Source organism: Haplochromis burtoni, unplaced genomic scaffold (assembly GCF_018398535.1).
Source record: "Haplochromis burtoni strain Fernald_Lab_line unplaced genomic scaffold, NCSU_Asbu1 Contig_692, whole genome shotgun sequence".
In the NCBI taxonomy this organism is placed as follows: domain Eukaryota; kingdom Metazoa; phylum Chordata; class Actinopteri; order Cichliformes; family Cichlidae; genus Haplochromis; species Haplochromis burtoni.
This window is the reverse complement of record NW_024583053.1, coordinates 38,705-65,447: the sequence shown is the minus strand read 5'-3', so window position 1 is coordinate 65,447 and position 26,743 is coordinate 38,705. Positions and strand designations below refer to the sequence as shown.

The 26,743-nt window shown below is 43.1% G+C and overlaps 3 protein-coding genes and 1 non-coding gene across 24 annotated transcripts in view; 2 read left to right on the top strand and 2 right to left on the bottom strand.

Annotated features, from left to right (window-relative positions):
* LOC102290810 (CLIP-associating protein 1-A) overlaps window positions 1-7,438 on the bottom strand; it is a 55,910-nt gene extending 48,472 nt beyond the window's left edge. For 12 of the 21 annotated variants that reach the window (XM_042215290.1, XM_042215297.1, XM_042215298.1 and 9 more), the window contains exons 1-3: window positions 7,121-7,437; window positions 6,285-6,716; window positions 243-321 (exon numbers count right to left, since the gene is read on the bottom strand). In XM_042215290.1, the coding sequence (XP_042071224.1) occupies window positions 243-321; window positions 6,285-6,494 (289 nt within the window). In that variant the 5' untranslated portion in view covers window positions 6,495-6,716; window positions 7,121-7,437. The other 9 variants (XM_042215283.1, XM_042215289.1, XM_042215285.1 and 6 more) reach the window with 3 other exon arrangements.
* Window positions 636-764, top strand: LOC121812625. The gene has a single exon (XR_006053202.1). It is a non-coding gene; the product is annotated as a U4atac minor spliceosomal RNA (small nuclear RNA).
* A 4,066-nt stretch (window positions 7,439-11,504) lies between the features above and the next one.
* On the bottom strand, window positions 11,505-21,874 carry clcn4 (chloride channel, voltage-sensitive 4). The gene is made up of 14 exons (XM_014330142.2): window positions 21,568-21,874; window positions 20,589-20,706; window positions 20,451-20,492; window positions 19,793-19,947; window positions 19,579-19,678; window positions 19,158-19,345; window positions 18,954-19,076; window positions 18,491-18,697; window positions 18,283-18,363; window positions 17,658-18,203; window positions 17,388-17,574; window positions 16,773-17,171; window positions 16,472-16,688; window positions 11,505-13,787 (listed from the first exon to the last, which is right to left on the bottom strand). Exons 3-14 carry the CDS (start codon window positions 20,464-20,466, stop codon window positions 13,697-13,699), a joined length of 2,310 nt encoding a protein of 769 aa, XP_014185628.1. The 5' UTR covers window positions 20,467-20,492; window positions 20,589-20,706; window positions 21,568-21,874; the 3' UTR covers window positions 11,505-13,696.
* A 292-nt stretch (window positions 21,875-22,166) lies between these two features.
* LOC121812622 (E3 ubiquitin-protein ligase TRIM11-like) lies at window positions 22,167-25,026 on the top strand. Its single transcript, XM_042215309.1, is given in 3 exon segments — window positions 22,167-22,202; window positions 23,157-23,411; window positions 23,413-25,026. Coding segments are annotated over 2 exon segments (1,635 nt in total). The 5' UTR covers window positions 22,167-22,202; window positions 23,157-23,165; the 3' UTR covers window positions 24,802-25,026.
* Window positions 25,027-26,743: the final 1,717 nt, after the last annotated feature.

The window sequence follows — 26,743 nt, the reverse complement described above, 5'->3', positions numbered from 1 at the left end:
AAATGTAAATTAAATATTTTTAATTTGGGAAAAATGTAAAAAAATACATATTTATATACATTTTGTAATTTCTAAATATTTAAGAAAATAAGAGATTTTTTTAATGCACAAAGTCTTATTTTAGTATAAATACATCTATCTAAAACTAACAAAAACAGGTTAAAGTCATTTTTAAAAGTAAGCTGAAGCTCATGTTGTTGTACTGTTATTATGTGTGCAGTAAATAACGAGGAGAGGCTCACCAGTTCCAACCTGTGTCCTGAATCTCTCCTGCAGCCGGCTCACCAGAGCCGACAGGATATCCATCCCCAGTAAAACCACCTGAAACACACACACCATCACACGGGCGGTTAAACTGATCCACAGTGACTCCTCCTCCAGCGCCGGCAGCTCCACAGCGCCGCAGCAGCACAGTATTTGAATATGAGCCGCAAAGGCTTATGGGTAACACAGAAAGCAGCGGTTTCAGCTCTAAAAAGGTAGAAAAAGGCCGAATAAAGGCTGCTGGTGTATCTGTGATGTGAGCTAACAGTGTGAACTGCGGTCCTGTGCGCTGAAGCGCTGACCTGATTGTGAACCGTGAGTGTAGCCACTGTGTAGATCTTACTATCAGCGCTTCCGGGGAGGAGAATATGACTTTCCTTGTCATGGGGTGGTTTGGGAAACTCAATGAACGCGTAGTGAGAGCTTCCCTGCTGACACCATATCAACACATACGCACCACCTGAACCGCGAGTTCAGACCACGGTGCAATTTTTGGAAACTCTCACCAACAGAGAGCGATTGAGCGTGACTAATGTAAGGGTGACTGAAATAAAAAGACCGTCTCCGCTATGGCGCCATCTGCTGGACGGAGAGCGGAATGACACTGACGTAGATATTTGAATGAGTTAATTACAATCTATTTTCATTGTATAACAACGCCATTCTTCTTCCAAGGACTTTATTTAAATTTATGAAGATACTTCGTTTTTATATATTCATACTCAAATGTGTTACATATTTACCTGTAAGCTCTTATATACTTGGAGTGATATTCACTGAGCGTCTTTTAAATTTTATATAATTAAAAAAACAAACAAACAAACAAAAATTATATATTTATACAGTGGGGCAAAAAAGTATTTAGTCAGCCACCGATTGTGCAAGTTCCCCCACCTAAAATGATGACAGAGGTCAGTAATTTGCACCAGAGGTACACTTCAACTGTGAGAGACAGAATGTGAAAAAAAAAATCCATGAATCCACATGGTAGGATTTGTAAAGAATTTATTCGTAAATCAGGGTGGAAAATAAGTATTTGGTCAATAACAAAAATACAACTCAATACTTTGTAACATAATCTTTGTTGGCAATAACAGAGGTCAAACGTTTACTATAGGTCTTTACCAGGTTTGCACACACAGTAGCTGGTATTTTGGCCCATTCCTCCATGCAGATCTTCTCGAGAGCAGTGATGTTTTGGGGCTGTCGCCGAGCAACACGGACTTTCAACTCCCGCCACAGATTTTCTATGGGGTTGAGGTCTGGAGACTGGCTAGGCCACTCCAGGACTTTCAAATGCTTCTTACGGAGCCACTCCTTTGTTGCCTGGGCGGTGTGTTTTGGATCATTGTCATGTTGGAAGACCCAGCCTCGTTTCATCTTCAAAGTTCTCACTGATGGAAGGAGGTTTTGGCTCAAAATCTCACGAATACATGGCCCCATTCATTCTGTCCTTAACACGGATCAGTCGTCCTGTCCCCTTGGCAGAAAAACAGCCCCATAGCATGATGTTTCCACCCCCATGCTTCACAGTAGGTATGGTGTTCTTGGGATGCAACTCAGTATTCTTCTTCCTCCAAACACGACGAGTTGAGTTTATACCAAAAAGTTCTACTTTGGTTTCATCTGACCACATGACATTCTCCCAATCCTCTGCTGTATCATCCATGTGCTCTCTGGCAAACTTCAGACGGGCCTGGACATGCACTGGCTTCAGCAGCGGGAACACGTCTGGCACTGCGGGATTTGATTCCCTGCCGTTGTAGTGTGTTACTGATGGTGACCTTTGTTACTTTGGTCCCAGCTCTCTGCAGGTCATTCACCAGGTCCCCCCGTGTGGTTCTGGGATCTTTGCTCACCGTTCTCATGATCATTTTGACCCCACGGGATGAGATCTTGCGTGGAGCCCCAGATCGAGGGAGATTATCAGTGGTCTTGTATGTCTTCCATTTTCTGATGATTGCTCCCACAGTTGATTTTTTCACACCAAGCTGCTTGCCTATTGTAGATTCACTCTTCCCAGTCTGGTGCAGGTCTACAATACTTTTCCTGGTGTCCTTCGAAAGCTCTTTGGTCTTGGCCATGGCGGAGTTTGGAGTCTGACTGTTTGAGGCTGTGGACAGGTGTCTTTTATACAGATGATGAGTTCAAACAGGTGCCATTCATACAGGTAACGAGTGGGGGACAGAAAAGCTTCTTACAGAAGACGTTACAGGTCTGTGAGAGCCAGAGATTTTCCTTGTTTGAGGTGACCAAATACTTATTTTCCACCCTATTTACGAATAAATTCTTTACAAATCCTACCATGTGGATTCATGGATTTTTTTTCACATTCTGTCTCTCACAGTTGAAGTGTACCTCTGGTGCAAATTACTGACCTCTGTCATCATTTTAAGTGGGGGAACTTGCACAATCGGTGGCTGACTAAATACTTTTTTGCCCCACTGTATATAAAAAAATTATATAAAATTATTAAGCCAATTATTGTCTCAAAATTTCATGTTACTGACTCAAACTTTGGAGAAAATAACTTGAAATTTTGCATTATTAAGTCACACTTTTTAGATAATAACCCAAATTTTCATATTAGCTGTGGTTTGGTTTTGTTATTTCAACTAATGATTGTTTGCTTACTAATAAATCGACTGTGTATCTATAAAAGAGTAAAAGATGGGTATTTTCACTGATTCTGACAAAAAATATTAAATACATCATGATGTTAGAAGTGACTAAAATGATTAACTGATAACAGTTTTTTTTCCTGCATATGAAATCTGTTGGTGTCCACTAAAGGAAAGCCACTGAGGTCACTTATTTTGGGGTAGGTCTCACTTACATAAAATACACCTTTGTTTATTAATTGTGCAATGAATTAATTGTGAAATATGAGGAAAATGCTTTGACATCTTATAACTAAGGTATTATAGACTCACTTTTATAACCGTATGCAGACTGATGGAGATTTGTGGTTCATTCTGAGTGGGAATAATCTGGATTAAGAAAAACACTTTCAGGTTTACAGGGATCTGTTTAAATTTTTCTTACTTACTGTCACATGTCTCCCGAATAAGAAGTGGGGATTCATATTAAACATTGCCAACACTTCAAATATGTAAACGTAATCCCAGAGAAGCTAAAGCTCAGGTTTCAGACTGCTCTGAACACTCAGTTTATCACAGTGTTTTCTACTCTCAGCTCCATATCATATCACAAAGAGCAGATATGTAGTCCAAAATATGACCTTTAACCTTTAGATCACCCAAAAACATCTGGACATGAGTATGTGAAGAAGGAGAATTGCTGCTTTTCGACATGATGATAAAGTGAATATCTTTGGATTTTGTGGTGACATTTGAATAATTCGACTACTACAAATAAAATGAGTGTTTCTGACATTTGATCCACTAAAGAGAGGAAGAAATCAATGTGGAGATGAATCTAAACATGTGTCCATTATTCATATCATCTTAAATCCCTCCCTCATGTTTAAGCACCTCACTTTTGCCATAAGAGGCTGCCCATAAGCAGCCTGTATTTACAGCTGGCTGGACAGCCTTTTAATTTACATCAGAGGCCTGTGATTGATTAACACGAGCCATTATCCTAACAGCTTGTGAAAGAGCCCTCCTCCATCCTTCACACTCAGCGCTGGAAGGTTTTAGTGCCCTGTTAACAGCAGCGACTGGCTGGAAGCTGAGTCTCTGTCAGACCTGCTGGCTCGCTCACACAGAGCAGGAAACTGGGCTAATGGGTGCTGGTAAATTAAGCTTGCCTCTGCCGTGCTCGCCTGGGAGCCTCGCCGTCCTCGTTACGGCCCCACAGACATCACCAGGACGGACAGGAGGCTGTGTTTCCAGGGCAGCGCGGGATGCAGCGATACGATTGGTCCGTATGCGTCTGCTGCTCTTACTACTGAGTGAAATGATGCCACACCAGACTCCAGTGAAAAATCCGGCATTTTAGTTAATAAGACTAAAAGTTCAGCAGCCGTTCAGGAGCTGTGATTCACATCAGAGGGTTTCCTTTGGTAGACAATGGTGCAAACATCTATTTTGTAAAACAGATGTTTATAAAAAAAACAAACCATCTGGTCTTCCACCAAAGCATTTTTACCATTGGGGGTTTCATTCACTGAATATTAACACCGTTTGTTTTGTTTTTTTTGTCTATCAGACAGGAAAAAACCTTCTATTAAATCAGGTAACACAGACTCTACCTATATCAGAAACAAATCCATAAATTTGTCCTGACTTCCTCCCCTCAACTCCAACTAGTCGTACTGTTAAAAGAGAGTTTTTCCTTCCCACTGTCGCCAAATGTTTGTTCATAGGGGGGCCGTTTGATTATTGGGGTTTTCGTTGTGTTAGTATACGGTCTTTAACTGAATGTTGCTGTGAATTGCTGCTATATAAATAAAAGTGAACTTAACTGAACCCAACAAAAATACGACCATGAGAAGAACATATATGAAGGAAACCTGAGAGACATTACAGAAGCCTCAGATATGTTGGACGGTTTGTTCCCACAGTCTGGCTTTGAGTTTTAAGACATTTTTAATAAGTAATATTAGAAAAGAACTGGGTAGCTACATGTAGTTTGTATAAGAAGCAGAGCTGGTGAAAAATGGCAAAGGTTGAGTAAATCCATCATCAGGGTCAGGAGCTCTGTAACTGTCCTTAGATGCTCTATGATTAATCGATTAATCAATTATGTGCTTTTATTCAGCATCTGTTTGGCTAAGTCTGGCACATTTACCTTTCTATCTGACCGGCGTGAAACACGAGGGTTCATTGACAGTTTCGTTTGTTTAAACTACACAAACTTAAACAGCAGATGGTTGTTTTTGTTTTATTTTGCATATTTGTGGAGTCAGCACGACGCTGATTCGTCCTCTCTGGCACCGCTGCATTAAAAAGTGACATCATCAGCCTAAAGCAGCTCTACATTACTGTGCACTACTCCCATCTCTATTGATTAACCAGCACCAGCGGCGGCGGCAGCAAACGTCCATGTACAGCATGCTAATCGAGCAGCACGGGGAACCGGGCTGACTGCAGCTGAAGGTAAACAGGCTGGTGGGTTATTCATCAGCTCTCAGACAGAGCAGCGCTCCACGAGGAGCTGCGGTAATTAGCATCGAGCAGTTTCGGGCTCAAACACACAAACAAGGTGGGAAATAAGAGGCAGGAAGACTTAAAGTACCACCTTAAAAAACGACAATAAAATAAATCAGAATTCTGGACTCTATTTTCTTCTATTTAACAGAAAGGATGGTTAGATCTCCTTCAAATGGCACCGTACACTAACACAATCTGAAACCAAGAAGCACTGAAAACTGCTCAGCAGGCTTTCACCATCATTTTCAAAGCTTACCCCAAGAAGACTTTTGCATATCACTAAGTTGTTAATAACTTATCCTGGTCCTAAAATAACCAGAAATTCAACTCTTAACTTCAGTCATTTCTCAGGACATCAGCTGACATTACAAAGATGTGTCATTTGTCAACAGGAAGCCAAACATTACAACACATCTGGAGGGTAAAGATAACAGAATAAACACCACACTTGTATTTAGTGGGGCTTTGTTTGGCCAATTCTCTATTTTATCGAGCTGTTTAAAGCCATGTTATTACAGGTCGGTTTTAATATTTTTGGTTTCCACAGCTCAGGAATTCCCCACCTTCTCAGAAGGAATACAGTGGCTCTCATCGTGACATAAACTGAGTGTTTCCTTCCCAAAACGACCAGCCATTCAGCTCTTCTTTTATTAAAGACACTCAGTGAGGGATGAGAAACCTAATGAAATGGTGTGTTACAGTTAACACACCCAGCCAACACTCTATATTAAGGGCACTTCTCCAGCCGAGTTTCACAACTAAATAAAAGCACCACTCCCTCTGTACTGCAACAGCTGAGGCTGAAGTGCTGTATTCACAAGCACGCTGACAGATGTGAGGACTGGGATCTTTTCTTTTTTTTTTTACCCCATCTCACCCTCCAGCTGCTGCTGCTCTGCTCACCTTGAAGTTGCTGGAATTGACCCAGGAGCTGGCCACGCAGTCCACCATCCTGTCCAGCATGCTCTGGTCCTGCTCCAGCTCCGGGGACCTCTCCTCATCCAGGATCAGCTCCATGACCTCCTGGCCCACCTGGAGCCTCTTCCCCAGGTCCTTCTGCGTCACCTGCTCCAGCAGGTACTCCATGCTCACCGCCTCCACCTCCTCCTCCATGGCTGCAGGAAGCAGACTCCCCCAGGTGGTCTTGTTTTCCCTCCTCGCTCCTCCTCACCTGTGGTCCAGCAGAGGTGTTACAGTCGGCAGGACCTGCAGCAGGATTCGTACACGGCGCTTGTGCTTAGGAGGCAGCTAATGTGGAAGAAGGAGAGAGCTCCAGGCTGTCCTGCTGCGGAGGGCTGTGCCCGGCATTGGGCTTCATTCTCCTGCACAGCTTTGCTGTGATTTAATGAGGGGGAGAACAAAAAAGGCGAGAATTAGAGCCAAGTTTCCACAACTATCACCTCCAGATTAAAAGACTCCAGCCTGCTGACCTCCAGATCCTAGCGTGGTCTTAGCAGTGCCTCTGTGCTTTCAGCTAACGGGCCGTTAAGGGGCGCTAACACAGGTGACCATTAAGTTAGGTGTCAGGACAGTTTAACTGAGCTGTTAGCTTCAGCTGCTAGCTCGCTGATAGCCTGCTTTCTATCCAAAAATACAGCCGAGCTGGTGCTAGCTATGCGGGGAAATTCAACCCTGTTCTCCCCGCAGGAGAGCCGTGAACGCCTCTAACCTGTCTCTCGGACTCCTGGCGGCTTAATTAACTAGTTATTAATTCAGCGACCGGCTGTAAATCCACTCACCGGATGGACTGACTCGTTCCCAGGGAAAAAAGTCAGAAGTGGCGATGCTGCCTCCGGCCACAAACTACCGTTACTTTCCTCCGTGGGGCTCGGCGATCACTTCCTCGCTGGTGAAATCTTAATCTTCTGGCAGCTCACGCCATCTCTGCGCTTCTAACCTCTCACCTCTCTAACTGACGAGCTGCCCGCTGCTAATGAAAAAGGGGAAGATTATTATTTGCCGTAGTAAATCAAATCATGACCCCTGCCAGACGCCGTAGAGTCCTGCAGCGAGTCGAGTGAAGCCGCATAGTCGCGACACCTCCCGGCAGAAGCGCGAAACTACAGCCGGAGGAGGGCGTACATGGTTGGGAGGGCTCTCCCGTCAGCCTCAGGTGACCCCTTTTAAAAATTCAAGGTGTGCCTGTCAGAGTCAAGAGGTGTCATCCGGGCCCGACTTGGCTCCGAGATGACAACAAAAATTATTTATTTATTTTTATGGTGAATGAGAAGTTAGAGAGAACTGAGTTTGGAGACCACTGCTTGTTGCAGATCTCAAAGGTTAGAGACAGGGCCTGCATTTTGATCCGGTTGTCTAAAAGTCTCAGAAGAAGTCACTATGCGCACTGTGAACGTAAGGGCTGTATATGTGCTGATTTCTTAGATTTGTTTGGCATATTTGTCACACTTGCATGTTTCAGATCATCAAGCAAATTTTAATATATTATTTTTAAAAGATAAGCCAACTAAATATAAAATGCAGTTTTGAAATGATGATTTTATTTATTAGGGGGAAAAAGCTATCCATATCTGGCCGTGTGTGAAAAAGAAATTCACTGCAAATCAGCTGTGATTAACCACATTTTTGGAAAACTGAGTTCAATTTGAATTAAAACAGAACATGTATGACAAAATGAGGCAGGCTAAAAGAGTTGAAACAGCTACAGAAACAGCTGAGAAACAAAGTCACTGGCATCTATCAGTCTGGAAAAGTGTTAAAAAGCCATTTGTAAGGCTTCAGGAGTGCAGTGAACCAAATAAAGAGCCATTTTACACAAATGGAGTAAACTTGAAAGAGTTGTGAACCTTCCCAGGAGTGACCGGGTAACCAAAATTATTCCAAGAGTGCACTGATGACTCATCCAGGAGGTCACAGCAGAACCCAGAACAACATCTACAGAACTGCAGGGCTCACTTGTCTCAGTTAAGGTCAGAGTTCATGATTCAACAATAAGAAAGAGACTGGGCAAAAATACTCTGTGGACTGATGAGACAAAAGCTGATCTTGAAGATCCTCCACAGTGATGACTCATTGCTAGTTATCGCAAACACTTGATTGCTACCAAAAGTCACACAAGAACCATTAATGAGGTTTATAGGGCAATCACTTTTTCACACAGGGGCAGGTAGGTTTGGATAGCATTTTTCACTCAGTGAAGAAATGATTTTGTATTTACTTGTGTTATCTTTGTCTAGTGTTAAATGTGTTTGATGATCTGAAACATGTAAGCATGACAAATACACAAAAACTAAGAAATCAGGAATGATGTAAGTAAGTAAGTTTCCGTGTTTCATGAACGCCCCTGCAGCTTCAGAGTGAGGGTCTGACCTCTATGTGGTTAAAAGAGCCTCGTCCATCTCAAGAGAGTCATGAATAAGCCATGTGACAGCCAGGGCCCTATCAGGGATGAGTCTTCACATCAGGGAAAAATAACACCAAAGTGAAACTAAAATACTGTGGAACAAGCTGGATAGTTCACTCATTACAATAAACAGTGAAGGAACGTTTTACTTCACCATCCTTTAAGATTTAGTAGCTAAACCTTTAATAATAAATCCCTATGGAAGACTGTCACCAATAACAATGTGAGTAAGCATAATTATGACTTATTATCTCTTAATTACAAGTTAGTATCTCACAGGTTTGATGGAAATTCTCATAACAATCATTTAGTGTCTCATAAGAGATGACTTTAGTATGATAATGAACTTTATTGTCATACTCATGAATGTCTTTCTTTTGATATTTGGACCTCATATACTTATAAGAAGCGATGCCTTCATCATATCTTAAAATTAGGATTTAGCATCTTCTAATTAATAATTAACAATGACTTAATGCCTCATATCAGACAATAATGAGCCTAAATATCATAATTATGACTTGCTCACTCTTTTTTTAATTTGTATCCAGCGATGTAATACAAATGCTCAAGGTTATGACTTAATGTGTCATTATTGTCATATTTTTGTCATAATATAAAAACGTTATTAAAGTATCATAACAACAAGTTTCACTTGTATTATTAGTTCATTTGTGGCCAGTTTCTGAGCGTGCTGCCAGATAAAGACTCCAACACCACACATGTAACTGCAAATTAAAGAGCTGTTTATGTAATAACAACATAAATATCAGTCAGACTGAGGATATAACAGGTTTTTATAAACATGTAGTTGCTTTATTTTGCCTTTGGGGGCAGCACCGAGTCTCTGTTGCTGTATGTCCCTGCAGGTGATGGAAGAAGTGTGAGAACATCTAAAAAAACTCCCATCATTGACAACCGGTCAGTGCCAACCCACATAAAACACACTCTCACACACATATACTGTGGTGCTGCTGACAGGCAGTGGGGAGAGGCGGAGATGCTGGTGCTGCTCCAGGTCATGTACACCGACCTGGACTTCCTGACGGAATTCCACATGGAGCTGCAGAATTTCCTGTTTGAGAAGTACTGTCTCTGTGTCACCCAGATGGCTGGAAAACCAGGAGGGAAACACCTTTACCTCAGAAACATAAACAATTAAATTCAGGAGAAGTTGGTGTTTTTATATAAAAACTGCTGTTGGTGCGTCTGTGGACTCTAAAATCAAACACATAAAAAAGCCTGAAATGGAAATAATATTGCAGTTATGTATCTTTTAAAGTGTAGCTTTGTGTAGGGCTATTACTGACAAACACAGCTGATGTCCACATCATGGACCACATACAGGAAGTTCAAAGGAAGTCTACACGGTCAGGTTTATAAACATGGCGGTCTTAACATCGGGATGTGTCTCCCTGTGGTTAATGTGGATTTATCTAATGCAATGCTCAGACCATCTTGGCTCTGGAGAACCACCGCTGTGCTGTCACCTCTGTCCGCGGTACAACAAAAGCACGAGTTCAGCTGTTCATAGCTACAGAGAAAACACGTTTTAACTGTGAATAGTAATGACACAAGGTAAAAGCAGCAGCTTTAAGATTGGCTCTAATAAACTGCACCATGTTAATCTTACTGCTTTGATGCAGAAGCAGTTTTGTGCAGATCAAAAAGTTGGTATTGAAACACCGAATGAAACGGTTAATATGTAAAGATATTAATGTGCTCAGACAGTTCTGTTTGCATAAGAGATAATTAGAGATAATAAAAGCAAGATCCAAATGAAAAAAACAAGCAAACAGAAAAACTAACACAGTGCAGAGGAAGAGTTTTTATTACAGAGTTGGAGATGGAGAGAGCAACCAAAGAGGAGGAAGTGTCCAGTCCACAAATTGTTGACTCTTTCTTGAAAGATTACTGGCTGTGTTACATCAGAAAGCTTAATAAATACAAATGTGTGGTGTTAATCTTACAGTTTTTATGGCGTTGTTTGGATTCAGGCTGCTTTTAATGTTTGATGATCTTTAAGAAAGGAGTTAATGCTTCTCACTTCAGAGCAGACTGTCTGTTTTGATCGATTGTATCTATTTTGTAAGGTCACAGAGGGGCTGGAGCGTATCCCACGGCGACAGGTGAAGTCAGAGAAATAACCACACTTAAATTAGGTGAAGCTAATGTGGACGTGTTTGAACTGTGGCAGGAAACAGACAGGCTTGTCAGGAGGTCTGAACGACCAGCGCCATCTGGTGAACTAATCCAGTTCATTTAAACAGATGGATGCTTTACTGATCCCCCTGATGTGAAACAGTGAGTAAATATTTTTAATATTTGTTAAAAAATGGATCCAGTTTTGATTAAATTACTGTTGATTCTGTGTGATTAGAGTTTTTAAAAGCTTCTAAGTAAAAAAATAAATAAAAAAGGGAGTCGAGTTTATTCTGAGGTTAAGTTCAAAGTTTTCGTTTGTTCTTCAGTCCCTTTATTTCCAAAGCCCACAAACAAAAGTGCAGATGTGTGATTTCTACCTCATAACCACCCACCATTCAAATAAAACGTGGAGTTGATGTTATCCTGTCTGAAACGCACTAACTTAACAAACACTAAACGTTCAGTATTTACAGCACAGAGAGCTTTCCGGTACATTCTGTTGGCATTTGTCAAAGAAAACACTAAACGGACGAGTTTCCCTCAAAGGTTCTCGTCTGTGTGGAGTGTCAGCAGCACCCGTGTCTTTCCACACCAACACAAACACAACGAGCACTGAGCGCGCTCAGATCAGCTTTAAAATGACCTTCGTGGACACATTATCACATCCTCACATGGTAACAGTTAGTTAATGTCAGTTTACATAACGGGAGCTCACAGTACCTTAAAGTGTTAAAGCAGCATCAGACTGGTGGGTATGAAACCGCTGCTGTAAAGGCTCACACACGCAGACACACACCGTTTCTCTGACTTCGCTTCTCTTAGATGATTCACTAGAGTGAAAAGCAAAGCGTCGCTCACATGGCCTTTAATTATGAGTGACTTGGCAACATTTTCCCTTTGCTTTGTCTTTAAATCCAGTTTGTGATTAAAAGAAAGAGCTCGATTAGCTTATTTGAACTAGAACTAGGGCCTGTGAGTATGTGTGGGAGCCTTTAGAGCAACTAAAGCAGGTTTCATATTGTTAAATAGGAACTTAGAGGAGGAAACGAAGCTCCTTCCATCGCCTCCTCGTACAGCTCTGGACCGCTTCCAGCACCACTGATATTTGGACACAGCTCGCTAAAAGTCCTTTAGTGACTATCTTCTCTTTAAACGAGTCAAAACAAACACCTTCAACACTGAATAAATAAATAACACGTCAGATGTCTTCAAACCATCTCCTCAACAAGGAGAAGAAAAGAGTCTTTTCAGCTGCTTTAGGGGTAAAATTTGCTGCAGCTGCCGTCTCTCCTGCAGATTACAGCTTTGATCATTAATATCAAATATAAATGTAGTACCAAAGAAATAATGTGGATTAAATGCCTCAGCAGCAAATAAAATGATGAAAATGAGCTTTTTTCCCCTCCTGCAGTGCAGGAAAGAAACACTGAGCTGCCTGCTCTGGGAGCTGTTCTAATGGATGCTGTTTGCTTTTTAAGTTTTCTGGTTTGGTGTTAAATTAGATGTTAAATCTTTGTGCAATCAGGTCAAACATGACAACCACAGAGCATTTTAACTTGTTACTCAGTGAAATTCAACCAGGATGAAGCCTTTAGCTCTTCTCTGATCTGATAAACTTGTGAAAACCCCAAAACTATTCTAAAGGCCATCAAACCACAACTTTATGGATATGTACCGAGGTCAAAGCTGGTCATTCAGGGTCCAGGGGAGGTCGTCTCTATGAGGAAAACAGCTGAGATGACTGGAAGCGGTTCAGAGGTGCACACCCATCCTCTAAGATCAGGGTTGCTTTTTGATTTTTATGGGTGGAGTTTAGTTGGAGAGCTTTGTGATTTCCTCTCTGTGCAAAGAATCTGATTGGCTGGTAATTAGAAGAACAACCAATGCTACAGTAAAACAAACAAACAAACAAGGTTTAGTGTTTGAGGGAGCTGGCATGTCCACCAGACGCATGAACACAGGCAGGAGTAATATATAAATATGGCAGCAACACGTACAACAAAAAAAGACAAAGTGCAACAAAGTCCTCAACTTCAAATAAAATCAGCTCCAGATGTGTGTGACCCTCACAGCTGGTCCCATTTCACCTCCAGATTTAAAGATACACATGATCATTTTCCAGTTATGACTGAATATCATCTCATTCAGAAGTGTGTGTGTTTCATAGATACTTGTAGTGCATTTTCTTAACCGATAAAGTTGAATTTGGATTCAAAGAAGAGCTAAACTTTCTAAATATGTTGACGTTTCGGGCCTGAAGATCACTCAACAGGTCTGGATCTGGATATTTGGGGAATAGCACTTCACCAAATATGTTAAATATGTTAAAACCTTATAAATCTTTATAAAGTCTGAGTGTTTTAGGGTTAAATATACACATCTAACACACACAGCCGTTTGAGCTCTAAAAGAGAGGAAAGCTAGGCAGAATAAAGACACCCTTCTGAATGAGATCATCTCTAAAACCTACACCATGAATCAATAAAAACAATCATCACGGAGCCTCAGAGGTCCAAATTTCATTTAAATATGATCAGAGATGATCGTTAACCCTGCGATTCACTCCATACACACACACACTGCCCTGAAGTCGCAGTTTCCCTTCATCTGAATCTCTAAACTGAACGAGCAGCAGCAAATGAACGACGTTAAGGTGGATTCACTATGTTTTAAAGCCTTCCTGCCACTGCGGGGGTGGGAGGATATTGAGGGAGGTGGGAGGGGCTTTTCACAGGTAGCAGAGCAGCGTGGCGTCATCTTTCCAGTTCAACATATTTACACCATCAGGGCAGTAAACCCGCCTCTCACGCTAGTTGAACATGATGGACTCAGGATCCTGGTTCATCATCTGGGCCATGTGACGCAAAACGTCCTTCTTGGTGATGATGCCCAAGAGACGCCTGCAGAGGAGGGATGCAAACAAAGGTCAGAGGTCGTTGCCCATGTGATGAGTAAAGGAAGAATGTGCAGATTAGAGGAGACAAACTGAAACTGCAACCAGATCAGCTTGACAGCCACTCTGATCACACAGATCAATCAACTACAGGAGAAAGTTGAGTCTAAGACCCAGCTTTCTTTGCTGTTGCTGTTCCTGGCAGAAACAGCAAAGCATGGACACTGCGGGCTGGATCACAAAGTGTCCTGACCTCTAAACACCAGCTGACCTCTCATATAAGTGAGTAAACACTAGGGATGGGTATCAAAACCCGGTTCTTGTTGGGAACCGGTTCCCATTGTTTCAATTCCTTGGAATCGTTTGCCATTTTTGCAAACGATTCCCTTATCGATTCCAGTCGCCCCGAATGACGTCACCACGTTGCGGAGCGTCATTTACCTGGCAGGAAACATGGCGCTCAAGCTCAAAAGTTTGGTTATACTTTACGAGAACGGATGACAACAGGGCAACTTGCAATACTTGCAAAGTAGATATTTCATTTAAGGGAGGAAACACTACGAATATGCAAAAGCATTTGCTCACAAAACACGCGATGACCTTAAATGAATGTCGTGTTTTTAATTCCGCTCCGGACTCGTGAATCTCAACCCAGCAGCAGCGGTAACGTTTGCACGTCCTCTCCCGTTAATGCGGCAGGTAAATAATCAACTAACAGTGCATATTATGTTAGCGCGATCTGCCTTATTACAAAACCTGCCATTACTGTGCATTTAGGTGACCATGATGAGAGAGACAGACAGAGTCTGGCTCAGATGCTGGCAGTCTCGCTGCAGTCTACCGGTAGCGTCTCCTTTCAGGCCAGGATAGACGAATGTCACCGAGCAGTGACTAAGTTTGTGGTAAAAGGCTTGCACCCATTTGCCACAGCAGATGCCCCCGATTTTCGGTAAGTGAATGTGTTTAATTGTAGGCAGGGACATTACTGGATATTCTTGTGTAATTGCTACAGAATAATTTATGTTATACTTTGTTATTGCTACAGAAGAATATTTATTTTATTATTTTACATTTACAATTTTTTTCCTGGGGACCCTGTGACACCCCATTGAAGAGCCGTAGGCTGGATCTCTTAAGATCTCACTGTTGGGTTTGTAAGGCCATGTTACTCCTAAATTTCTATCTTGTTCAAAGAGAAGATATAAAACAAAGTTCTAAGCTAATCGACCTTAGTGTTCTCCTTTTTTAAAAAGAATCAATAAAGAATCGAATTGTTAAACAGAATCGAAAATGGAATCGGAATCATGAAAATCTTATCAATACCCATCCCTAGTAAACACTGAATACATTTGGGTTTATTTAAATCTTGGTTATAGGAGACCTATTTTCATTTTTATTTTTTTAAAATAAGTAACAGAGGTAATAAAGATGTAATAACGATTAAAGAAGTCATAAATTAATTGGTTTTAGGAGTTTTAACAATTATTTATGTCACTTTGCTTCATAACTATTAAGACAAATGATCTCATTGAGTCACCAGAGGGAGCCGTTTGCCCTTAAAATAACCTAATGAAAAAGCTGCTGATCTCTTTGATCTAAGCTAAGCCGGCTGCTGCAGAAACATGACCTTAAAAACTTCAGCCCAGCTTCACCTTCCTCATCTTTTTTTTTAAAACTGTATATTTAGAAAAAGACTGGCACATAGAACAGAAAACACTGCACCGAACACCCGATCTCTATTATTCTAGATAAAGCCCTGAAATACTGGCTGCTCTTACCAACAGAGCAGCCAATGACATCAGAGGTGAGCAGGAAACATGAAGCTGCTGCTTCTCTGTTTCCTGCAGACTGGAGCGAATCCTTCTCTGACATTTTAAAGGAATGATACAGATCAGCTTCTGAACTACAAACGGTTTCAGGGTTTTTACTGATGAACGTCACTGCTAAAGTCAAGGTATTCACAGTATTTTTGGTGGCAGGACAACTGCAAATGATCCAGTTTGTCACCAACAAAGTGAAACTATGTTTTCAGGACTTTGTAGGTGCATGAAATCTGACCCCGTTTCAACCCTCTAGCAGATCATTACATGAAGGCACCTTTTGAATACAAGCGCGCTCATGCTCACAGGTGTACACACGGGTGCTCACACACACAAACTACACCTTTTTTGGCTCCTACCTCAAAGCACACTGTGTGCTGTCGATCCTGTGCTGCACAATAATATTCAATATTTAGTATTTGCTGTTATCTTCACATAGATCATCACGATGATGTTGTTTATTATATTGCTCTCTTTTTTTGCTTGTTTTCTTTTTTCTTTCTCAACAGGTGATCCAGGTGACTGATATATGTATTTTTTGTCTGTTTGTTTTTGGTTTTTGCCTTTTATCACCGTTCCTCTTCCCCGCTGTTTTTCTTTCCCCCAGTCATGTCTGTCCCGTGTGTAGCAAGTGAAAATAAAATAAAATAAACAATAAAAACAAAGGTCAATCAAACAGACCAATACGGCAAGGCCGGGATGGTCTGTTTGGTAAAGTAAATCCATTGGGCATCTTTCTTTGCCTTTAGACAACAATTCTGATGGCAAAAGAACATAAATGGGACAGGCGGAAAAAAAAAGAAAAAAGAGAATTTTCAACCGTTTCCATATTTCAGGCTGTAACAGCAGATGGCATTTGGCGTGCTCTTACCCGCTCCTGGTGACCAGACACTGGCGCAGACCAAGCTTGCGGAAGATGTCCACCACGGTCTCCATGGGCGTGTGGTCGGTGACGGTGAATGGGCTGAGGTTGAGGATGCGTCGCAGCTTAAGCGGCTGTGGGTTGCTCGCCGGCAGCTGCGGTGCGTCCTCGGTGAAGTAGACCACTGAGCTGCTCACCACGCCGTCCTGCTTCTGACGGGCGTTCTCTGTGGATGGATCGAGGGGAGGAGTCAGTGGAAACCTTTTGATCGGATTCACTAAAGACTAACGTGCATTTGCGGTTGACTTACTGATGGCGAGCGTGAGGTCTCTGCGCTGGACGAAGCCGATGAGCCTCTCTGACTCTCTGGACACGACCACGGGGAAACCGTTGTAGTCCGTGTCTTTGATCAGCGTCTCCACATCCTCTACTGTCGTGGAGTCCTGCGTGAGGACAGCCAGCGGTGGGTCGTTCCTGCGGGGACGCATCACGTCGGTGGCGAGCGTGCGGTGGGTGAACTCGTCCCGCACGTCCAGGTACGGGTAGCCGTTTAGCAGGATGTGTGACTCGTAGATGCCCTCCTTACCGAATGCATCTGCCACCCACTTGCTGGTTACAGCGGCGGCCATCAGGGGGACGATGTACTCCAAGCCGCCGGTGAGCTCAAACATGATGACCACCAGCGAGACGGTCATCCTCGTTACACCGCCTGAAGCAACACAAACACAGCTGCTTCATCACAGGAGGAGACTTAATTCAACCATTCACAGTGTGAGACGTTTCTGCTGTTTACCAGGGGCAGCCAATCAGAACAAAGCTTGGGTTAAAAGGGGAGGAGCTAAAACAGCTTGTTTCAGGCAGGCCTGACACAAGGCCTCATCATGTCTACATCTTAAAGCTTCTAATGGGTGAACGGTGCACTCACCCAGGCAGGCGGCGGCTCCCACCATGGCGTACAGTCCTGGCGTGACGCAGTCGGCGCCGGGCCGGCACCAGTTCTTGAAGATGATCCAGTCGTGGTGATGGTAGGCCATCTGCTCCACGGCGATCCCGACGATCCGCCCGGCGATGGCCCCGACCGCCATGCTGGGGATGAAGAGACCCGAGGGGATCTGAGGAGGAAAGAGATCCGCTCAGAGAAACAGAAACAGGAAACAAACACCGACTTCCAGCCCATCGTCTTCCTCGCACTGACCTTCATGCCGAAGGTGAAGATGGTGATAACAATCTTGAAGATGAGTGCGAGGGTGAGCTGCCACAGGGCGTTGTAGACACCAGGTCCCGCCGGGCGGTCCGGGATGTCGTCCACCGGCCGGCTCATGTTGGGGTTGTTGACGTAATCGCAGAGCTGCGACGACTCGAGCGCGCCACAGTCATTGAAGAGCTCTGAGATAAGCTCGCTGGTGCTGCGGCGGGTGTATGGGTTGGGGTAAGCCAGAAGGGCAGTGATCCCCGTCACGGCGATCACCTCCAAGACCGGGTACTTCCCCAGCTGTGTGGTCTTCCTCCGCCGGCACCAGGCGATGTTGGCCCGGATGAAGAGAGTCCCCCAGAGGCCGCCGAAGACGCCAAGCAGGATAAAGGGCACCAGCTCGGCCATATACCACGGCGTGTGGTACTCCACATAGAAGAGCACCAGGCGGCTGTTTCCAAATGGGTTGATAGAGCGCAGCGTGAAGGCTGCGACCAGTGCGGCGAAGAAGGAGCGCCACAGAGTCTTCAGAGGGAAGTAGTAGCTGACCTGCAGGAGGAAGCACAGGACATCGTTAGGAGAGAGGAGGAGGAGCTACAGATACTCTGTGTCCGGTCTGATAGCCGACCTCTTCCAGGCTGAACAGGACTCCTCCGATGGGCGCGCCGAACGCCACCGACACTCCAGCTGCCGCCGCCGCCGACAGCACCTGCAGGAGGCAGACACACATACATCTAGGTGACTTTTCCTTCATCGAGGGGAGAGCGTGCACACTGTGAGGAAATCTTACTGCCCTTAAAAGGTCAAAGGTTAGGAGTGTTTTTTCCGCAGCATACCTCTCGCCTCTTGCCCTCGTTCTTGCTGTACTTGGAGAAAAGGCTGCAGAAGAGGTTTCCGCAGCAACACGCCACATGGACCAGAGGACCCTCCTTCCCCAGGCTCAGGCCCGACGACACGGCCAGCACCAGCGTGACTGTCTTGATCAGCAGGGTCCACTTCCCCAGGTAGCCCCGGATGATGAAGCCGCTGAGGATCGTCTTGATCTGCACAAAACATGCAAACAGACGGAGACATGTGAGAGCGAACGCACGACTGAAAGCGCAATCAGACTCCATTTAAAAAGTCCCACAGGAAAACTGTTAAAAACCATCTGTGTCATGGCTTCAGTTCCTGTATCTGCATGGGGGCGTGGCCTAATGCCACCTGCTGCAAGTAACACACCTCATTAGAAGCCTGCTCAAATGAACTGAGCCAACTCCAACTGATTGAATTTGTTTATCCAGTGAAAAAGTTTGTTACCTCCGGGATTCCCGACCCGCAGGCATACGGAGCGAATACTCGCACCAGCGACACCGCCAGGAAGGAGAAGAGCAGAGCCCATAGGATGTACAGGAAGTAGTTCAGCACGTACGCTCCGGCTCCCTGAGAGAACACAGAGTTAGCTCATCACTCTGTCCACTCATTGAAGAAACACACACAACCACTAAAAGCGGGCAACTCAACCTCGGCGTGGCCTGTCATCAGCTCCGCCCACTTCTGCCACTGTGGGCACTTGTCCCGGTCGTCAAACGTGGTCTCGTTGGAGGTCCAGCAGCACTGCTCATGGCTGTACCAGAACGCCGAGAGGCACACACCCTCCTTCAGGTCCGTCATCCAGTCCACGGCGAGGTCGATCACACCGGCCAGCGTCCCTGTGGAGGAGAAGGGGAGGAGTCATTCCACCTCAGAGACACCTTCATCACTCTCAGATTGCTCCTGTTTCTCTTCCGGTGTCGCTCGGACATCCAGAGAGACGTCTGCAGCTTCAACAACAGAGTAAGAAACAGAAATAAAGGTAAAAAGGAAGCTAGATAGATGAAGCCTGGGAACTTTAAGCCCAGCAGCACGAAGAGGAGGAGGAGATCAGAGACACGGCGAGCCTGACCAGAGAGGAGGCCGATGAGCAGCATCACCACCCATCCCGACCAGGCGTCCAGCAGGCTCTTAATCAGCTCCCAGAGGGACTCTTTGCTCTTGCTGGTGATCTGCAGAAACACAGGATCAACTTACAGGTTCACTGTGTGGATTTCAAATAAAAGCTCACGCGTCATGTGTCACGCCTCACAATGAGGAGGGAGAGGAACAGATGAAGCACACACCTTACGGTGGCGGTCTGTGTCCCTGGATTTCTCTCTCAGCCAGTCAATGGTGTGGAAGTCCTCGTACGTGCTCACATCGGGGAAAGGCTCATCCAGGAAGTCCATCAGGTTCCCGGCACCATTCATCTCCTCCGTGGGCGTGGCGGCACTTACACCTGGAAGAAAGTGAGGACGTCATCAGTGTTAATTTGATTTGTAAACACTCACTGTTTATTTAACGTTAATGTCCATGCTCATCGGTTTAATGAGATTTCACCAGCTCAACACATTCATATAAATAAGAATAAAAGCTTAAATTAAAGATCCACGTGTTTTTAATAATATGCATTTCTGTTTATACTGAGGAGGAGGAGCCGGGTGCTGTCAGCCTTTACTGAATTCAAAGATCCCGATGAGTTAAAAGGAGGGGGGGAAACATTTCACCTGCCTCATATCACAGGATGAGGGCAGATCTCCTCACTTTTACCTGAAGAACAACAACAACTATCTCCTCTGACATGAATGCAATCACCACCGAGAGTCTCCACTGTGTTTGTCAGACTTCGCACCTGAAATGATCCAGCAGCACAAACAGCACTGCGGAGCCTTTATTTACGTTAGCTCCTGAAGCTAACCAGGCTAACTCAGCATCATTTCACTGGCTGTTGTTGTTGTTTACCTTCAGCGACCTCCATGTTGCTCCGTGCTCACCGCTGCGGGTCTAAAATAAAATCTCTTCAATTATTAACTGATACGTTGTCAAATAAAAATGTCATTTTAGTAAAATTCACCGAGAGAAAAATAAATAAAAGCCTACAGGAGCGTCGCAGAAGGCTCCCTGCAACCTGCCAGTATCGCGATACTTCGGGATCGCGCTTTGCTTGGACCACCTCAAAGCTCGTCGTGTTTCAGGTGTTTGGAGTCTTTTCTGCCCTCTGGTGGCCACGCGTGGGAGTTACAAGAAAGAGTAAAGTTTGAAAAATTACAAACCAAAGTCAAATGTATTTATAGCACATTTAAAACAAGAACCGTTGACCAAGGTGGTGTACAATTAAGATAATTGAGAGAAATAAAAACAAAGGGAGACATGATAAAAGTTAAGAAAAAGAATCATAAAATTAGAAGATTTGAGTAAGAAATAAGATAAATAAAAGTAATACAAGCTCATTCTGATTTAAAAGTCAAGGATTAAAACTGGGTTTTCAGACGGGTTTTAAAAGTGTCCAATGTCCAATGACTAAAATTTACAGCTGACTACATGGACAAGCTAAATGTCTTCTGGAGAATTTTTTATGGTCAGATCAGACAAAGATGGAATTATTCGGACACAATGATGAGTATGTTTGGGTGAGAAAAGTCAATTGGACCTAAGAACTGTCATAAATCATGCTCTGGGGCTGATTTGCTGTGAAATTCTTTGAAAATGTGTGGGTTAAGTCCATATCAGGAAACTCTTGGCATTTGCATTTCTACCAAAGAGAGTCTCTGCAAATATCTAGCCAGAGTTCAAAAGCTTGCTGATCAAAAGGAAACTTGCCAAAAGAGACATTTATTAGTGGCGTGCATGTTTATATTTGAGCCTGTATGTAAACTTGACTACGTTTAGAGAAAAACCTAAATAAGTTCAAAGTTGTGCACCCAATTCTTATTTTTTTTTAAAGTCAGTAAAGATGCATGATGTGCAGTTTACCCCACCCTGAAAAAAAAGCAGTTACAACACCAGTTTAAAGATATTTACAACATTACAGTGAGCTTCACTTCCAATTGAATGTTTACTGGTAAACAATGTCTCTCACCTGCTGAAAGAGGTGGGGGAAAACCTGAAGGATGAGAAATTCAGCGTCAGAATTCAGAAATGAAAGTGAGAGATACACCTGAGCAAAAATCTATTTCTCTTTAAAAGAACCTAAAACTTTACTCACTGAGTCTTTTGCTACAACACAGCAGGGCTTCTGTCCAACACAGCTTATAGGTGACCATGATCAGGCTGTTTTAAATGTCCACATTTAAACTCTCCTCTTTCACAGTTTAGGAATCAAACATCAAATACAAAAACAACCCTACACCCACTTCTGTGACAAACATGAGTTTTCTTATTTGGACAACTCTTTGGTAATCTTGATCTGTGATTGGCTGAAAAGTGATAAACTTTGTTGTTTCTTTGGTTGTTGAACCATGTGGGAACCGATACAGTGTATTGTAAATTATTAGAATTAAATAAACCATTAAAATAAATGTAGTAAGATGTGACACAAAACTCTAGATGGATGACATTCCACTGATGAAAGTTGGATGATACTGAAGGATGAAACTAAAAGCATGTGTAACAATAGAAATTCACTTGAGCGGAATCAGTTTCTTTTCAAAGGAACATTAAACTGAGCTCACTGATCCTTTCATATCAGCACAGCAGAGCTTCTCTCCAACACTGGTGAGTACAGATGATCATGATTGAACTGTTTAAAAGTCTAAATGTGGATCATCCTCCACAGACAATGAAGTTTACAATTAAATCTCTAATCTCAGGGTCAACTGGATCCATCAGGTTTTCCTCAACAACACAGCAGAGTCTTTACAAACATTGGTAAGTGAACTCATGACACTCACTTTCACAGCAACTTGTTCATTCACATTGTTTTAAATTTTAAAGGGTGAGAATTTCTTTGACTTGTATTGTAAAGACACATATGTTGTGGACTTTTTGGTCAGAATTTCTGACATGGGCGGTATCTTGGTGATGGGATCCAATGGTTGGCCAGACGTCTATTTTGCTTAGAGGGCCTTCTCATGTGGACCTCCCTAACTACCAACATGCAAGATGTTGTAGTGAGGAAACAGTAATCTTATCTTTGACAGCAGATGATTTATGTTAGTGGGTAACCCAGTAAAGACTTTAATGGGGAAAGACCAGTAGAGAGAGCAGTGGAAGTCATGTGTGTATTTGATCAGGACAGTTTGAAGCTCAGGAGGACTGGTTAAAGGAGGCAAAACACCAAAGGGCAGCTTATACCTCTTGGTTAGCTTTCTCCATTGCCCGGTGGTCTGGGGATAGAAATCAGAAGAGAGACTAACTTGAGCTCTCAGGGGCATTCACACTGATGACATTCAACATCATCCCTTCGATTTCTATCTTCCAACAGATCTAAGACTAAAAGAACTGTGTGATACTTTTTATTTAGAGCAGTGTGACATGTGAACTTTGGGATCACAGGGATTAATTTCACATACACTGACTTTTATTATTTCAAACTTTCATCATGTTTATCTTGACTATCCAGCACTGGAAAAGGAGACATAAGACAGAAAGGAAGAAAAAGCAGAACAAGTCTAAATATGATTAAAACTGAATTTAAAATAAAATCATTTTCTTTTCTTTCTCACTCAGGGTGCAGACATGTCTGCTGCCAGCTGTCTTCTATCTGAAGATCAGTTTCTGTGCTCCATCTGTCTGAATGTCTTCACTGATCCAGTCTCCACACCATGTGGACACAACTTCTGCAAAAACTGCATCAGTCGACACTGGGATATCAGTGACAGGTGTCAGTGTCCTTTGTGTAAAAAGATCTTTCAGACCAGACCTGAGCTGCACATCAACAGTTTCATCTCTGAGATGGTTTCTCAGTTCAGACATGAAGCTCAGACGGAAAGTCAGCAGCAGCAGCTCAGAGCAACAAGCTGCCAAACCAGGAGAAGTTCCCTGTGACATCTGCACTGGAACCAAACTGAAGGCTCTGAAGTCCTGCCTGGTGTGTCTGGCCTCCTACTGTCAGACTCACCTGGAGCCTCACCTGACAATGAAAGGTCTGAAAAGACATCAGCTGATCGATCCTGAGGAGAACCTGGAAGGAAGGATGTGTATGACGCATGATAAACCTCTGGAGCTGTTCTGTAAGACCGATCAGACATGTATCTGTATGCTCTGCTGTGTTTTTGACCACAATACTCATGAGTTTGTTCCTCTGAGAGAAGAATGTGAAGTAAAGAAAGCAGAATTGGGGGAGACTGAGGCTGAAATTCAACAGATGATCCAGAAGAGACGAATGAAGATTCAGGAGATCAAAGAGTCAGTGAAGATGAGCAAAGATGCTGCAAACAGAGAGAAAGCAGAAGGTGTTCAGGTCTTCACTGCTCTGAAGAAGTCTGTTGACAAACACCTGAATGAGCTCATAAAGGAGATTGAAGAGAAACAGGAAACAACAGAGAAACAGGCTGAAGGTTTCATCAAAGATCTGGAACAGGAAATCTCTGAGCTGATGAAGAGAAGCTCTGAGGTGGAGCAGCTCTCACGCTCTAAAGATCACCTCCACCTCCTCCAAAGCTTCTCATCCCTGAAAGCTGCTCCAGCCACCAAGGACTGGACAGAGGTCAGTATCCATCCACCATCATATGAGGGGACTGTGGTGAGAGCTGTGGATCAGCTGAAGGAGACACTCAGTAAAGACATGAAGAAGCTGTTTGAGGCTGAACTGAAGAGGGTCCAGCAGTATGCAGTGGATGTGACTCTCGATCCTGATACAGCACATCCTTATCTCATCCTGTCTGATGATGGAAAACAAGTACACTGTGGTCAAGAGGAGAATGATCTTCCAGACAACCCAGAGAGATTTTCTGAATTTCCCATTGTTTTAGGAAAGCAGAGTTTATCTTCAGGCAGATTTTACTTTGAGGTTCAGGTTAACGACAAGACTGAATGGGCTTTAGGAGTGGCCAGAGAGTCAGTCAACAGGAAGGAAGTCATGACATTGAGTCCTAAAAATGGTTACTGGATTGTAGGAGTATGTGAAAATATTTGTGTAGCAGTTGATGACCTTCCAGTCCATCTCCCTCTTCAGTCTGGTCCTCAGAAGGTGGGGGTGTTTGTGGATTATGAGGAGGGTCTGGTCTCCTTTCATGATGTAGATGATGTAGATGTGATATATTCCTTTTCTGGCTTCTCCTTCACCGAGAAACTCTACCCATTCTTCTGTCCCGGCAGTAATGATGGTGGTAAAAACTCTGATCCTCTGATCATCTGTCCTGTCAATCAGTGAGTCTGATCTTTTTCCATGAGGAAATTGGAATAAATACAGATTAATCTTAACATTTAAGCTGACAGAGAAGAAGTCCTAAAAACATAACTGAGCAAACTGCACCTGCTAATGAAGAAGCTGCAAAACAAGCCAGTAAACTGAACTTTAGCTGATTTTTCCCATTTGTCTGAGGAAGTCCACTGTGACAAAGAAGAAACTCTAGTCGTCTTTTCTTGCATTGTATGGCAAAGGCACAGACATTAAATTATATACTGTACACAGAAATGAGTACAAATGTTAATATTTTATTATTTTTACTTATCTGTTGTTAACTATCAAAATATGGCGGATAAACTGTTCTGTTGTCTTAACATGCACAGTATGCTTATTCAGAATGAAAGAATTAAAATCCGAACGTACCATCTTTTTTGATCTTTTCTTTGATGACAATCAGCTGCTGAGCTTCAGCCTTCTTACCTCTGAGGTGATCACAGAATGAGCGGCTGTAAACCTTTAGAAAGACCCACATTTGCATCAGTAAAATTATTAATAACATGCAAGTGTTAAATACATCTTTCAGATGATTTTTAAACATTTTTGGAGCCCTGAGATATTTGATTTAAAAAAAGACACCCCACTGACATTCATTCATTACTTGTGCACATGTTAAGTTGTGGTTGTGGTATTTAAACATTTTATTAAGGTGGCACGGTAACAGAGCAGTTAATGCTGGGGAGAGTCCTCCTGAATAACTCACTCTCCAGATCCAGCAACTAGTTGAACTAGTTTTTCAGCGTCACTAAGAGACAGGATATTTCTAACTTTAGAGATGTTGTGCAAATGGAAGAAAGCAGTCTTACATATTTGTTTAATATGTGCGTTGAAAGACATGTCCTGGTCAAAAATGACTCCAGGGTTCCTCACAGTATTACTGGAGGCCAAGGTAATGCCATCCAGAGTAAGAATCTGGTTAGATACCATATTTCTAAGATTTTCAGGGCCGAGTACAATAACCTCAGTTTTATCTGAATTAAGAAGCAGAAAGTTAGCGGCCATCCAGGTCTTTATGTCTTTAAGACATTCCTGCAGTTTAACTATTGGTGTGTGTTATCTGGCTTCATGGACAGATAGAGTTGGGTGTCATCTGCATAGCAGTGAAAATGTATGCTATGTCTTCTAATGATGCTGCCTAGGGAAGCATGTGGAACACCATAATTAATTACCTCAGTGTGTGAAGAGGACTCTCCATTTACATGCACAAACTGGAGTCTATTAGATAGATATGATACAAACCACTGCAGCGCAGTACCTGTAATACCTACAGCATGTTCTAATCGCTCTAATAGGATATTATGGTCGACAGTATCGAACGCTGCACTAAGGTCTAGCAGGACAAGCACAGAGATGAGTCCACTGTCAGAGGCCATAAGAAGATCATTTGTAACCTTCACTAAAGCTGTTTCTGTGCTGTGCTGAGCTCTGAAACCTGACTGAAACTCTTCAAATAAACCATTCCTCTGCAGATGATCTGTTAGCTGTTTGACAACTACTCTTTCAAGGATTTTTGATATGAAAGGAAGGTTGGAGATTGGCCTATAATTAGCTAAGACTGCTGGGTCTAGAGATGGCTTTTTGAGTAAAGGTTTAACTACAGCCAGCTTGAAGGCCTGTGGTACATACGACTACGGAAAAAAAAGGGATTGGCCAGCTCTTGGATTTACGTAAGCATCTTGTGTGTATTTAACACAAGTGCCTCATGCTTTAAAGTTAAGTGTAACTATATAGTGTAGAAACTACATGATATGCAGAGAAGCTAGATTAAATTGGTCATATCATGTTCGAGTGAAGTAAGTCAATAACTTACTGCGACACTGCACGGGATTTCAGTCTTGTGCGCTTTGGATCGTGGTTTCAGGAAGGCATCCATCTCAGTCAAGTCGAGCTGCCGCCTGTACTTTTGGTT